Source organism: Rhinoderma darwinii, chromosome 3 (assembly GCF_050947455.1).
Source record: "Rhinoderma darwinii isolate aRhiDar2 chromosome 3, aRhiDar2.hap1, whole genome shotgun sequence".
Classification (NCBI taxonomy): Eukaryota; Metazoa; Chordata; class Amphibia; order Anura; family Rhinodermatidae; genus Rhinoderma; species Rhinoderma darwinii.
This window is the reverse complement of record NC_134689.1, coordinates 276518429-276533911: the sequence shown is the minus strand read 5'-3', so window position 1 is coordinate 276533911 and position 15483 is coordinate 276518429. Positions and strand designations below refer to the sequence as shown.

At 43.2% G+C, this 15483-nt stretch overlaps 1 protein-coding gene across 2 annotated transcripts in view; it reads right to left on the bottom strand.

Annotated features, from left to right (window-relative positions):
* ZNF280D (zinc finger protein 280D) overlaps positions 1–15483 on the bottom strand; it is a 180401-nt gene that overhangs the window by 134752 nt on the left and 30166 nt on the right. For both annotated transcript variants that reach the window (XM_075857961.1, XM_075857962.1), the window contains exons 3-4: positions 14832–14894; positions 14396–14745 (exon numbers count right to left, since the gene is read on the bottom strand). In XM_075857961.1, the coding sequence (XP_075714076.1) occupies positions 14396–14745; positions 14832–14894 (413 nt within the window). The remainder of the gene's footprint in view (positions 1–14395; positions 14746–14831; positions 14895–15483) is intronic.

Here is a 15483-nt window from a genome sequence, read left to right as displayed (position 1 = left end):
TGGCAGGCTTAGGAGTGGGAGAGCCTATCGCAGCCTGGCCAGACTCAGCTAGCTCCCGCCCTCTGTCTATTTATACCTGCATTTCCTGTTCCTCCTTGCTTGTTATTCTTTTTCGTGTGGTTTCCTGGCCCAGCTACAGCTCCTTCTATTTTGTTCCTGCTCCATACAGACCCTGGCTTACTGACTACTCTTCTGCTCTTCGTTTGGTACCTCGCACACTCCTGGCTTGACTCGGCTCGTTCACCACTCTGGTTGCTCACGGTGTTGCCGTGGGCAACTGCCCCTTTCCCTTGCTTGTATTCCCTTGTATGTTTGTCGTGCACTTACTGAGTGCAGGGACCGCCGCCCAGTTGTACCCCGTCGCCTAGGGCGGGTCGTTGCAAGTAGGCAGGGACAGAGTGGCGGGTAGATTAGGGCTCACTTGTCCGTTTCCCTACCCCCCGGTCATTACACCAGTTGTGTGTAGTCCTGGGTGTGTAGAAAGTAGAGGTGTAGTATCCTCGGGACCAACGCGTTTCGGACGACTGCCGCGTCCTTAAACTTGGCTGTGGTAAAGCAGTCCTGTCAGTCTCGTCGTAAATGAGTCCGAGGGCAGAGAAAAAACGATCAACAGAGGAAAGTTCAGGGGCGTCAGGAGCCAAGGAGAAGGCCCACTCTTGGGGCCCTTCCTGGAGTCGGGATATGATGATACCCACCCGCTGGTTCTCGGAACCTGAGGAGTGGGGTTTTAGGCGGAAATACAGTCTGCAACTCTCCCGGAAGGAGAGAAACGTCTTACGGTCCCCTGAGAACCGGTCAGGTAACTTGAGGTCGGGTTCTAGAGGTGAGGTGAGGGGAACTACTAAGGCAGCGTCACCCTGGTTGACCCTCTGGGCCTGGACCTGTAGGGAGAGGCCCTGCATCTGCTGGGTCAGGGTCTCAAGGGGGTCCATGATAGCGTCAGCGTAGGAGAAATGGTAGACTAGGTATGGGCTTGTAATTATGTAATGGCAGGAAGGAGGTGAAGGGAAAGTGAGCCGTAATCTACCCACCACCCTGTCCCTGCCTACTTGCAACGACCCGCCCTAGGCGACGGGGTACAACTGGGCGGCGGTCCCTACGCTGTCTAAGTGCACGGGAGAACAAACAGGGAACACGCAAGGGAAGGGGCAGTAGCCCACGGAACGCCGCGAGGAAACGGAGCGGTGAATGAGTAGTCAGGACCAGGATGAAGTGGAGTATACCCAAGTGAGCACGGAGGAGGAAGCAAGCCGGAGGCAAAGCAAAGCAGGATAAGCAGAACTGCAGCAAGGCAGAAGCACGGCAGAAGCAGGCTGGAGCAAGCAGCAGTGGGGTCACGAATACAAAAGAATTACAAGCACTGAGGAGGAGAACACGGCAGGAAATAAAGGACAGGGGGCGGAGCTAACTCCGACTGACCAGGCCGCGATAGGCTCTCCCACTCCTGAGCCTGCCACCCTGGTTGGTGGGAGATGGTGTCAGTCGAACAGGTCTGGCCTCAGGTGTGGATTGATTAATCCCAGGAGTATACCTAGACGTAGTACCTGGCAGATCCCTAACAGCAGTCCTGTCAGTCTCGTCGTAAAGGAGTCCGAGGGTAGAGAAAAAACTATCAACGGAGGAGAGTTCAGGGGCGTCAGTAGCCAAGGAGAAGGCCCACTCTTGGGGCCCTTCCTGGAGTCGGGATATAATGATTCCCACCCGCTGGTTCTCGGAACCTGAGGAGTGAGGTTTTAGATGGAAGTAAAGTCTGCAACTCTCCCGAAAGGAGAGAAAAGTCTTACGGTCCCCTGAGAACCGGTCAGGTAACTTGAGGTCAGGTTCTAGAGGTGAGGCGAGGGGTACTACTATGGCAGCGTCAGGCTGGTTGACTCTCTGAGCCAGGGCCTGGACCTGTAGGGAGAGGCCCTGCATCTGCTGGGTCAGGGTCTCAAGGGGGTCCATGATAGCGTAGAAGAAAGGGTAGACTAGGTATGGGCTTGTGATTATGTTATGGCAGGAAGGAGGGGAAGGGAACAAGTGAGCCCTAATCTACCCACCGCCCTGTCCCTGCCTACTTGCAACGACCCGCCCTAGGCGACGGGGTACAACTGGGCGGCGGTCCCTACGCTGACTAAGTGCAAGGGAATACAAACAGGGAACAAGCAAGGGAAGGGGCAGTAGCCCACGGAACACCGTGAGGAAACCAGAGTGGTGAACGAGCCAGCAGTATCAGGATGTCACGAAGTATACGAACGCAGAGCAAGGAGCAGGAAGCAAGCCGGGGGCAGAGCGAAGCAGGATAAGCGGAAGCTGTAGCAAGGCAGAAGCAGGCTGGAGCAAGGCTGTAGCAAGGCCAGGAAACCAGGAAGAATCACAAGCAATGAGGAAGAGAAAACGGCAGGTATAAATGGACAGGGGGCGGAGCTAACTCCGACTGACCAGGCCGCGATAGGCTCTCCCACTCCTGAGCCTGCCACCCTGATTGGTGGGAGCCGGAGTCAGTCTAAGAGGTCCGGCCTCAGGTGTCGATTGATTAATCCTGGGAGTATCCACAGACGTAGTGCCTGGCAGATCCTTTACACACTACCAAGACCTTGCATTAGAGCCACCCTCAATAAATACCCGAACGGATGCGGCTCAGAAACATAATGATGTACTAAGGCACACTCTCTCTCAGGGCATATACAATACCAGAGGCAGGCATATCAGTGGCAATGATAGATCACACAGTGTGGCTAGAGAAAACAGGAATAGGAGATTTGTTCATTCAGGCCATGAGGGTTAATGGTCTGCATTCTGAATATCCATTCTGCCTCTTTTTGTAGAATCTTCCTGTCCAAATCCCCATCTCTCAGGAGGGGTCTGACATGTTCGATTCCCTGAAAAACAAGGACAGTCACGTCCCCATCATGGCATGCCCACACATGTCGCGACATCGGGGTGTCCACTTTCCTCCTGACATCCCCTATGTGGTCACAGATCCTTCTCCTGAACTCCCTACCAGTCTTACCAACGTATTGTAGGCCACATCTACAGGTGATGAGGTAGACAATACCCTTCGTCTTGCAGTTAATGTACGACCTGTTATCAAATGTTTTTCCAGTTTTTGTGCTTGTAAAGTTCCTACTGCACAGGATAGACACACACGCTTTACATGTTCCGCATCTAAAGGTCCCTTTTGTACTGTTGTTTAGCCAGGTGCTGATATGAGCTGCGGTTGCAGGTGGCTATGAACAAATCGATCCCTCAGGTTCCGTCCCCTCCTCTATGTGATCAATGGGGAGTCCCCCACCAGGTCCCCCACATCTGGATCAGCTTTCAGGATACCCCAAAAACGGTTAAGGACTTCCCTCACCTCCCTATAAGCAGAATCGAAGGTGCCTATAACCCTGATGGATTCCTCCTCCATTTTTACCGGTTTGGAGTTCAAAAGATCGTTTCTGTTGAAATCTAGGGCATTTTGATATGCCCCTTTCAACACATCCCTCGGGTACCCCCTATGTCTGAATCTGCTCTCAAGATCCCGTGCAGAGACCCTAAAATCAGAGATGGTTGAGCAATTTCGACGTGCCCTGAGATATTGACCCTTCGGTATTCCTCTCTTAACCCGTTAGTGACCGGCCCATCGTGTTTCTACGTCGGTCACTAACGGGCCTTATTCCGATGCCATAGACTTTTTACGTCGCGGCATCGGAATAAGTAAACAGAGCAGGGAGCTGTCAAATCTCCCTGCTCTCAGCTGCTAGAGGCAGATGAGGGCTGGGAGCGTCCCTGCTCTGCCGTGTGAGATCGATATTAGTATCGATCTCACACGTTTAACCCCTCAGATGCGGTGCTCAATAGCGAGCACCGCATTTGAGTGGTTTTGGAGAGAGGGAGGGAGCTCCCACTCTCCCCCACCGACACCCGGCGATACGATCGCCGAGTGTCTGTGTCTCTAATGGCAGCCGGGGGTCAAATAAAGGCCCCCAGGTTTGCCTGGAGTGAATGCCTACTAGATCATGCCGCAGGCATGACCTAGCAGATGCCTGACCGTGTTAAACGGACAGGCAGTAATACACTGCAATACAAAAGTATTGCAGTGTATTATAAATGCGATCGCAGAATCGCATATTATAGTCCCCTAATGGGACTAGTAAAAAAGTGAAAAAAAAGTTTAATAAAGTTAATTAAAAAAAAAATGGGAAAAAAAATTAAAAACTCAGCTTTTCCCCTTACACAATGCTTTACTATTAAAAAAACAAAATAAAGTTAAAAAGTTACACATATTTGGTATCGCCGCGTCCGTAACGACCCTGACTATAAATCTATTACATTATTTAACCCGCACGGTGAACACCGTAAAAAAATTAATAAAAAACTATGGAAAAATTGCTGTTTTCTGTGAATACTGACTTTAAAAAAATGTGATAAAAAGTGATCAAAAAGTCGCATCTACTCCAAAATGGTACCAATAAAAACTACAAGTCTTCCCGCAAAAAAAAAGCCCTCATACAACCGCATCGACGAAAAAATAAAAACGTTACGGCTCTTCAAATATGGAGACACAAAAACAAAGAATTTTGAAAAAAAAGCGTTTTTACTGTGTAAAAGTAGTAAAACATACAAAAACGATACAAATTTGGTATCGTTGCAATCGTAACAACCCGCTGAATAAAGTTATTGTGTTATTTATACCACACGGTAAACGGCGTAGATTTAGGACGCAAAAAAGAGTGGCGAAATTTCAGATTTATTTCTATTCCCCCCCAAAAAAAGTTAATAAAAGTTAATCAATAAATAATATGTACCTAAAAATGGTGCTATTAAAAAATACAACTTGTCCCGCAAAAAACAAGACCTTATACAGCTATGTCGACGAAAAAATAAAAAGGTTATAGCTCTTGGAATGCGACGATTGAAAAACGTAAAAAATAGCTTGGTCATTAAGGTCCAAAATAGGCTGGTCATTAAGGGGTTAAGGTTCATTGGGTGCCAGCTTTCCCAACGCAGTAGACTGTTCGTTGCAGTTTCCTTGCGATACATGTTTGTCTGTATAATCCCTGAGTCCGTCTTGGATATCATATTGTCCAAGAATGTGATTTTATTGTCTTGAATTTCAGATGTAAAAAAGAGACCTAGCTCATTGGCATTCAAGATCTCAACAAACTCCTGAAAATCCCCCTTAGTCCCTGTCCAGAGGATGAAGACGTCGTCAATAAATCTGATCCAGAGCAAGATACAGGCTGACCATTTCTCCATAAGATCACTGAACACAATTTCTTTTTCCCACTATCCCAAATAAAGATTGGCAAAGGTGGGGGCACAGGGGCTGCCCATGGCCACTCCTCTGTGCTGATGGTATATCTTTTGGTCAAATAAAAAGAAGTTGTGTTCTAAGATAAATCTCAACAGGTCAATAACAAACTCATTATGGGCCTGGTATTGGGTCCCTTTATCCTTTAGGAAATATTCAACAGCTCTACATCCATGATTATGTGGGATGGAGCTGTATAGAGACTCTACGTCCAAGGATGCCAACAGCACATCACAATCGCAGCGTATACCCTCCAGTCTTCTCAGCGCATCCATGGTGTCACTCACATAAGATGGCAGGGAGACCACGAATAGCCTGAGGACCTGATCAAGGTACAGGTTAGCATTCTGCGTGAGGCTGTCAATCCCAGATACAATGGGGCGACCTTTCAAAGGAGTCACCCCTTTATGCACTTTAGGGAGACTATAGAATGTTGCTGTCTGTGGATGCTCCGTCAGCATAAAATTCATTTCCCTATCGTTTATGAGATTGCCCAACTGCTTTTAAAACGAAATAATCAATGTCTATGAATCCCTGATGAGGTATCGCTTTGGTGGCGATACTGAAACGCGTAGGATCTGGATATATTGTAACTGATGGCAAGGGTGTAGCGAACAACTATATAATAAGTAGGGAGAGGTGGTTCTTGGGTGTTAGAGACATACCATCACCCTGGACACTTTCCTTTTCGCCTATCACTTGCTTATGCCTGTTTCTGGACTTAGTGGCTGGTTGAGCCATATTTTTAACAAATAATCAATAATAAACTTTATTTTAATCGTTCTTTCAGGCTGCGAATTACTGAAATAAATTAACTTTTTGATGATATTCTAATTCATTGAGAAGCACTAGTATATATAGAAGAAATTCCACAGCACTCCAATGTAGCAAAAAAAGTGGTTTATTCAGTCAACACACAACTGCAAAGTTTCCACCCTACTATAGGAGCTTTTCCAAGCATGCTACATTGGAGTGCTGTGGGATTTCTTCTATATTTACCTACAATCCTTGGATCGGGATTACCTGTCTGCACCCATTAACATTGTGGATTTGGACATAGAGTGCTGCCCATTTCTGTTTGTATATATATATATATATATATATATATATATATATATATATATATATATATATATATATATATATATATATATATACACACACACACTACCGTTCAAAAGTTTGGGGTCACCCAGTCAATTTTGTATTTTCCATGAAAACTCACACTTATATTTATCAAATGAGTTGCAAACGGACTAGAAAATATAGTCAAGACATTGACAAGGTTAGAAATAATGATTTTTATTTTAAATAATAATTTTCTCCTTCAAACTTTGCTTTCGTCAAAGAACGCTCCATTTGCAGCAATTACAGCATTGCAGACCTTTGGCATTCTAGCTGTTAATTTGCTGAGGTAATCGGGAGAAATTTCACCCCATGCTTCCAGAAGCCCCTCCCACAAGTTGGATTGGCTTGATGGGCACTTCTTGCGTACCATACGGTCAAGCTGCTCCCACAACAGCTCTATGGGGTTGAGATCTGGTGACTGCGCTGGCCACTCCATTACAGAGAGAATACCAGCTGCCTGCTTCTTCCCTAAATAGTTCTTGCATAATTTGGAGATGTGCTTTGGGTCATTGTCCTGTTGTAGGATGAAATTGGCTCCAATCAAGCGCTGTCCGCAGGTTATGGCATGGCATTACAAAATGGAGTGACAGCCTTCCTTATTCAAAATCCCTTTTACCTTGTACAAATCTCCCACTTTACCAGCACCAAAGCAACCCCAGACCATCACATTACCTCCACCATGCTTGACAGATGGCGTCAGGCACTCTTCCAGCATCTTTTCAGTTGTTCTGCGTCTCACAAATGTTCATCTGTGTGATCCAAACACCTCAAACTGATTCGTCTGTCCAGAACACTTTTTTCCAATCTTCCTCTGTCCAATGTCTGTGTGCTTTTGCCTATATTAATCTATTCCTTTTATTAGCCAGTCTCAGATATGGCTTTTTCTTTGCCACTCTGCCCTGAAGGCCAGCATCCCGGAGTCGCCTCTTCACTGTAGACGTTGACACTGGCGTTTTGTGGGTACTATTTAATGAAGCTGCCAGTTGAGGACCTGTGAGGCGTCTATTTCTCAAACTAGAGACTCTAATGTACTTGTCTTGTTGCTCAGTTGTGCAGCGGGGCCTGCCACTTCTCTTTCTACGCTGGTTAGAGCCTGTTTGTGCTGTCCTCTGAAGGGAGTAGTACACACCGTTGTAGGAAATCTTCAGTTTCTTGGCAATTTCTCGCATGGAATAGCCTTCATTTCTATGAACAAGAATAGACTGTCGAGTTTCACATGAAAGCTCTCTTTTTCTAGCCATTTGGAGAGTTTAATCGAACCCACAAATGTAATGCTCCAGATTCTCAACTAGCTCAAAGGAAGGTCAGTTTTATAGCTCCTCTAAACAGCAAAACTGTTTACAGCGGTGCTAACATAATTGCACAAGGGTTTTCAAGTGTTTTCTAATCATCCATTAGCCTTCTAACACAGTTAGCAAACACAATGTACCATTAGAACACTGGAGTGATGGTTGCTGGAAATGGTCCTCTATACACCTATGTACAGGGTGGGCCATTTATATGGATACACCTAAATAAAATGGGAATGGTTGGTGATATTAACTTCCTGTTTGTGGCACATTAGTATATGGGAGGGGGGAAACTTTTCAAGCTGGGTGTTGACCATGGCGGCCATTTTGAAGTCGGCCATTTTGTATTCAACTTTAGTTTTTTCAATGGGAAGAGGGTCATGTGACACATCAAACTTATCGAGAATTTCACAAGAAAAACAATGGTGTGCTTGGTTTTAACGTTACTGTATTCTTTCATGAGTTATTTACAAGTTTCTGACCACTTATAAAATGTGTTCAAAGTGCTGCCCATTGTGTTGGATTGTCAATGCAACCCTCTTATACCACTCTTCACACACTGATAGAAACACCGCAGAAGAAATGCTAGCACAGGCTTCCAGTATCCGTAGTTTCAGTTGCTGCACATCTCGTATCTTCACAGCATAGACAATTGCCTTCAGATGACCCCAAAGATAAAAGTCTAAGGGGGTCAGATCGGGAGACCTAGGGGGCCATTCAACTGGCCCACGATGACCAATCCACTTTCCAGGAAACTGTTCATCTAGGAATGCTCGGACCTGACACCCATAATGTGGTGGTGCACCATCTTGCTGGAAAAACTCAGGGAACGTGCCAGCTTCAGTGCATAAAGAGGGAAACACATCATCATGTAGCAATTTCAGATATCCCGTGGCCTTGAGGTTTCCATTGATGAAGAATGGCCCCACTATCTTTGTACCCCATATACCACACCATACCATCAATTTTTGTGTTCCAACAGTCTTGGAGGGATCTATCCAATGTGGGTTAGTGTCAGACCAATAGCGGTGGTTTTGTTTGTTAACTTCACCATTCACATAAAAGTTTGCCTCATCACTGAACAAAATGTTCTGTGTAAACTGAGGGTCCTATTCCAATTTTTGTTTTGCCCATTCTGCAAATTCAGTGCGCCGATCTGGGTCATCCTCGTTGAGATGCTGCAGCAGCTGGAGTTTGTAAGCGTGCCATTTGTGAGTAGCTAATATCCGCCGAAGGGATGTTCGACTGATGCCACTCTCTAGTGACACGCGGCGAGTGCTACGCTGTGGGCTCTTGCTGAATGAAGCTAGGACAGCCACTGATGTTTCTTCATTAGTGACAGTTTTCATGCGTCCACATTTGGGCAAATCCAACACTGAACCAGTTTCACGAAACTTGGCAAGCAGTTTGCAAACTGTAGCATGGGAGATGGGTGCTCTCGTAGGGTGTCTTGCATTGAAATCTGCTGCAATGACCCGGGTACTGCGTTCACCAGACATCAACACAATTTCTATCCGCTCCTCACGTGTTAACCTCTGCGACATGTCAATGGCTGTAAACAAACACACATGACCCTCTTCCCATTGAAAAAACTGAAGTTGGATACAAAATGTCCGACATCAAAATGGCCGCCATGGCCAACACCCAGCTTGAAAAGTTTCCCCCCTCCCATATACTAATGTGCCACAAACAGGAAGTTAATATCACCAATCATTCCCATTTTATTTTGGTGTATCCATATAAATGGCCCACCCTGTAGATATTGCATTAACCCCTTCCCGCACCTTGGCGTAACTGTACGTCCAGATAAGCAGTAACTTCGCGCACCTGGGCGTACAGTTACGTCCGCGCTTTAAAAGTTAACCGCCGCGCGGCGCTACACCGCAGCGGCGGTTAACTGTGCAGGGTGTCAGCCCTGCTCTCCCCGTTGCCGATCAGCGGCCTGTCGCCGCTGAAATCGGCAATTAACCCCTTCGATGCGGTGGTCGATTGCGATCACCACATCGAAGAGGTTTACAGCGGATCGGCAGCCCCCCACATGTATTTGCGGGGGCTGGCGATCCTTATCATGGCAACCAGAGGCCAGCCAATGACCTCCGGGTTGCCATGTACGGAAGCCTCGGAGGATCAGCCTCCGGCCGTTCCTCCTCTGCTTCCTGTCAGTGTGACAGTTACGTCACAATGACAGTTAGAACACATTACACTACGTGTGTAGTGTAATGTGTTCCAGCAGCGATCAGAGCTGCAAGTCTAAGTGTCCCCTAGTGGGACAAGTAAAAAAAGTTAAAAAAAGATAATAAAAATGTTTTGAAAAAGTGTAAAAATCAAAGTTAGAAGTGACGTAAACAAAGAATGCTTTTTTTCCTATAATAAGTCTTTTCTTATAGGAAAAAAATTAACACGTTAAAAAAAGTACACATATTTGGTATCGCCGCGTTCGTAACGACCCCAACTATAAAACTGTATTATTATTTTTCCCGCACGGTGAACACCGCGAAAAAAATAAACGAAAAACAGTGCCCGAATCACAATTTTTTGGTTACCAACCCTCCCAAAATATACAATAAAAAGTGATCAAAAAGTCGCATGTACGCCAAAATGGTACCAATACAAACTACATCCCGTCCCGCAAAAAAAAAACAAGCCCTTACACCGCTTTTTTGACTGAAAAATAAAAACGTTATGGCTCTAAGAATATGGTGACACAAAAATTAATTTATTTTATAAATAAGTGATTTTATTGCACAAACGCTGCAAAACATAAAAAAATTATATACATCTGGTATCGCCGTAATCGTATCGACCCGCAGAATAAAGTATAATGGTCATTTATAGCCCAGGGTGAAGGCCATAAAAAAAACAAATAAAAAACATTGTCAGAATTGATGGTGTTTGGTCACCTTGCTTGCCAAAAAATGGAATAAAACGTGATCAAAAAAATTTCTGGTACCCCAAAATGGTACCAATGAAAACTACAGATTGTCCCGCAAAGAATAAACCCTCACACGGCTCCGGTGGAGAAAAAATAAAACCGTTCTGGCTCTCAGAATATGGCGATGCAAAATGTGTAGTGTCCAAAAGCGGATAAGATCGGGCGCCATTTATCAGTGCAACACTGGCCACATATCTGCGGATTATTATTTATTTACTGCATTATTATACCCTCTTATTATACCCTGATGTACCCCGCACAGATAACATGTACCCTGATGTACTCCGCACAGATAACATGTACCCTGATGTACCCCGCACAGATTACATACGCCCCCACATTATAAACTGAAACACCAGTAAAACCCCAAACAGAACAACTACCAAGCAAACTCTGTGCCCCAAAAGCCAAATGGCGTCCCTCCCTTCTGAGCCCTGCAGCGTGCCTAAACACCAATTTACGTCCACAGATATGGCATCACCATACCCGGGAGAACCCGGTTAATATTTTGAGTTATTTGTCTTCAGTGGCACAAACTGGGCATAACATATAATGCACTAAAATGGCATATGAGTTGAAAATTTTAATTTTCACTCCGCACCATGCGCTGCGCATTAACCCCTGCACGCACCATGACATAGCATGTCGTAGTGTGGGGGGTGATGTATGGAGCGTCTCACGTAAAATATAAAGAATTTAGAACGGCAAAATCGCTGTTTTTTTGGTCACCTTGGCTCTACCTAAAAATGTAATAAAAAGTGCTCAAAAAGTTGTATGTACCAAAAAGTTGCACCAATAAAAACGACCGCTCGTCCCTCAATAAATAAGCCCTCATACCGCTCTATTGACTGAAAAATAAAAAAGTTGTGGCTCTTGGAACGCGGGGAGGAAAAAACTAAGAAGGAAAAGAAAAAAATGGATCACTCCAGAAAGGGTTAATTACTTTCTAATGAAAAACCATTTATGACCACACGTGGGGTATTGCCGTACACGGGAGAAATTGCTTTACAAATGTTGGGGTGCTTTTTCCCCCTTTATCCTTTGTGAAATTGAAAAAAATGCAACATTTTAGTGGAAGAAATGTCGATATTCATTTTCACGGCCTAATTCTAATAAATCCTGCAAAAGACTTGTGGGGTCTAAATGCCCACTATATCCCTAGATAGATTCTTTAAGTGGTGTAATTTCCACTTTTGGGGGGTTTCCCCTGTTTTGGCCTCTCAGGGGCTTTGCAAATGCGACATGGCACCCAAAAACCATTTCAGCTAAATTTGAGCTCCAAAAGCCAAATAGCGCTCCTTCCCTTCTAAGCCTTGCTGTGGGTCCAAACAGAAGTTTATTACTACATATGGCATATTTCCGTAATCGGGAGAAATTGTTTTACAAATGTTGGGGTGCTTTTTCTCCTTTATTCCTTGTAAAAATTAAAAATGGCTACCTTTTTTCAGAAAAAAAGTCAATTTTTACCTTTACAGAATAATTTCAATGAATTCAGCAAAACAACCGTGGTGTCAAAATGCTAACTTTACCCCTAGAAAAATTCCTTGAGGGGTGTAGTTTCCAAAATGGGGTCACTTTCCGGGGGTTTCCACTATTTTGTTCCCTCCAGTGCATTTCAAACGCGACATGGCACTGAACCATTCCAGCAAAATCAGAATTTCAAAATCCAAATGGTGCTCCTTTCCTTCTGAGTCCTGCTGTGGGTCCAAACAGCAGTTTATTACCACATATGGGGTATTGCTATAATCAGGAGAAATTGCTTTACATATGTTGGGGTGTTTTTTCTCTTTTATACCTTGAAAAAATTAAAAATTTCTAAGTTTTTTCAGAAAAAAGTAGATTTTCATCTTCACAAACTAATTCAAATAAATTTAGCAAAAAAACTGTGGGTTCAAAATGCTAACTATACCCCTAGATAAATTCCCTGAGGGGTGTAGTTTCCAAAATGAGGTCACTTTTGGGGGTCTTTATTGTTTTGGCCCCACAAGACCTCTTCAAACCTGACATGGTACCTAAAATATATGCTAAAAAAAGAAGGCCCCAAAATCCACTAGGTGCTCCTTTGCTTCTGAGGCCGGTGTTTCAGTCCATGACCGAACTAGGGCCACATGTGGGGTATTTCTAAAAACTGCAGAATCTGGGCAATAAATAATAAGTTAAATTTTTTGGGAAAAACCTTCTGTGGTACAGAAAAATATGTATTACAAATGAATTTTGTATAAAAAAAATGAAATTTGTAACTTTCACCTCTACTTTGCTTTAATTCCTGTGAAACGCCTAAAGGGTTAATACACTTTCTGAATGCTGTTTTGAATACTTTGAGGGGTGCAGTTTTCAAAATGGGGTGATTTATGGGGACTTTCTAATATATAAGACTCTCAAAGCCACTTCAGAACTGAACTTGTCCTTGTAAAAATCGCCTTTTGAAATTTTCTTGAAAATATGAGAAATTGCTGCTAAAGTTCTAAGCCTTGTAACGTCCTAGAAAAATAAAATAATGTTCAAAAAACGATGCCAAACTAAAGTAGACATGTGGGGGATGGTAACTAGTAACTATTTTGTGTGGTATTACTATCGGTTTTACAAGCAGATACATTTAAATTAGAAAAAATGCTAATTTTTGCAATTTTTCGCTAAATTTTGGTGTTTTTCACAATTAAATACTGAATCTATCGGGCAAATTTTGCCAGTAACATAAAGTCCAATGTGTCACGAGAAAACAATCTCAGAATCGCTTGGATAGGTAAAAGCATTCCGGAGTTATTACCACATAAAGTGACACATGTCAGATTTTAAAAATCGGCTTCGTCCTGAAGGCCAAAACAGGCTCAGTCCTGAAGGGGTTAAAAACCAGACGTTTGCAGCTAGAATAGTCATTTAGCACATTAACAATGTATAGAGTGTATTTCTGATTAATTTAATGTTATCTTCATTGAAAAAACTGTGCTTTTCTTTCAAAAATAAGGAAATTTCTAAGTGACCCTAAAGTTTTGAACGGTAGTGTATATAAAAAATATAGAAGATTAGAAAGCAGCAGCATTCACAAAAGACAGTTGTATGGGTGCCAAGCAAGTGGCCCTGATCCAAGGACTGGATAATGTATATAATAAAAGAAATCTAGCAGAACTCCAATATGAAAAAAATGGTGGTTTATTCAGTCAACAAAAAGCGGCGTTTCTGTCCTACAATAGGACCTTTATCAAGCTTAATAAAGATCCTATTGTAGGACTGAAATGTCGCTTTTTGTTGACTGAATAAACCACAATTTTTTTCATATTGGAGTGCTGCAAGATTTCTTTTTCTCTATATAAAATATAGATATTCCTAAAACATTATTTAATTTTGACATCTTTCTCAAATCCCACTAGAGGACTTGAACAAGCGATCATTAGATCACTAGTGCAATACTATGGATTACTGTGCTAAAGAGAGCTGTCAATCAAGGGCAGGACGGCGGGAGAGCCTGCATCTCATGAATACATCATGCTCCTTACTTACAAAACTAAAACATTTTCCCATGTAAGCGACACACCAGTTAAATTAGCATGCCTGTTACTATTTTGTGCTGCCCTCAGATGGGCCGGGGCAGGCTGACAGGTTCCTTTTAAGTCATGCCTAAAAATATCAGGGAATTTGGTCATACAGAAACGCTAACATATACACAAATATAGTTAAATCTTAGTTGCTTGTAAAGTGAAATAAAGAATTGTTAGCGTCTACATCATTGATTGCAATTACTAATCAAAAGTGTAAGATAATCGTTTTTACCTGATTTAGCTGTGCGGTGATGGTGGCAACAGGACGAAGAGCTGGCTGAGACATCGAAGGAATTGTGGGATTTCTACATACTGGAAGAGTATTTGGAACAAATGTCTGAGGTCTACAAACAGCTTGCATGACAGTATTTGCTCGCTGTGGCTGCTGTGCTGGCATACATCCAGTTGCAGGTCTCCTCATTGGCTCTTGCATGCCAACAGGTCTTGGTAGTGGTTGAACAATGGCAGAACTAGCTAATGGTCTAGTAACTAGTTGGTACATGGGTGTGACTGGCTGAGTAACAGTGTGTGTTGCAGCAGAGGGTTTGTAGTGGTTATTCGACATCTGAAATGCATTGTGTCCTACAGAATAAGAAATAAACTTGTAAAAAAGTGAAAATCATTCTAAAATATTAGAAACATTTGAAGTATTTATATATATAAATTACCTCTGTTAGGCACACCATTCTCAGTCCGTGCAAATGAACCACATTGGCCTCCAGTTGCCTTGTCTGTTAAAATTAATGACATTCGAGTAAATATATTTGCACTAATAAAAACTTGCACAAATCTTCTACCAAGAACAAACTGTTAAAAATAGTAAAACAGTAAATTGCACAACTTATATAAAAAAAAATTATGTCATTTTTCCTCATTATATAATTGAACTACAATTTCCTACAAAGAAAAATTGTGGCAAATTAGTCTAATCATGACATTGCACTGTATGTACGTGCACGATGATAACTCTCTTAGGGTATGTTCAAATGCAGCGAAAATTCTGTGGATTTGTGGTGTGGATTTCACATTACAAATCCGCAGCAATTTACAGAACTGTACATGTGGATGGGGTTTTCAAAACCTGCAGAATGCCCATTCTGTTTTGCGGAAATGCCACTGATTTTCACCCTTTGCAATGCAAACACATGCATTTGTGGCAGATTTTTTCCGCCACGTCTGGACTCAGACTTATATGTTCATAAAAATTGGCAAATCCCCTAATGACTTAAAAAGGAACCCGTCACTAGATTTTAGGGCACTAAACCACTGTCCATTTTAGCATTTAGTCTAAAAAGAAGTTATGATATAGCGTGAAATTAC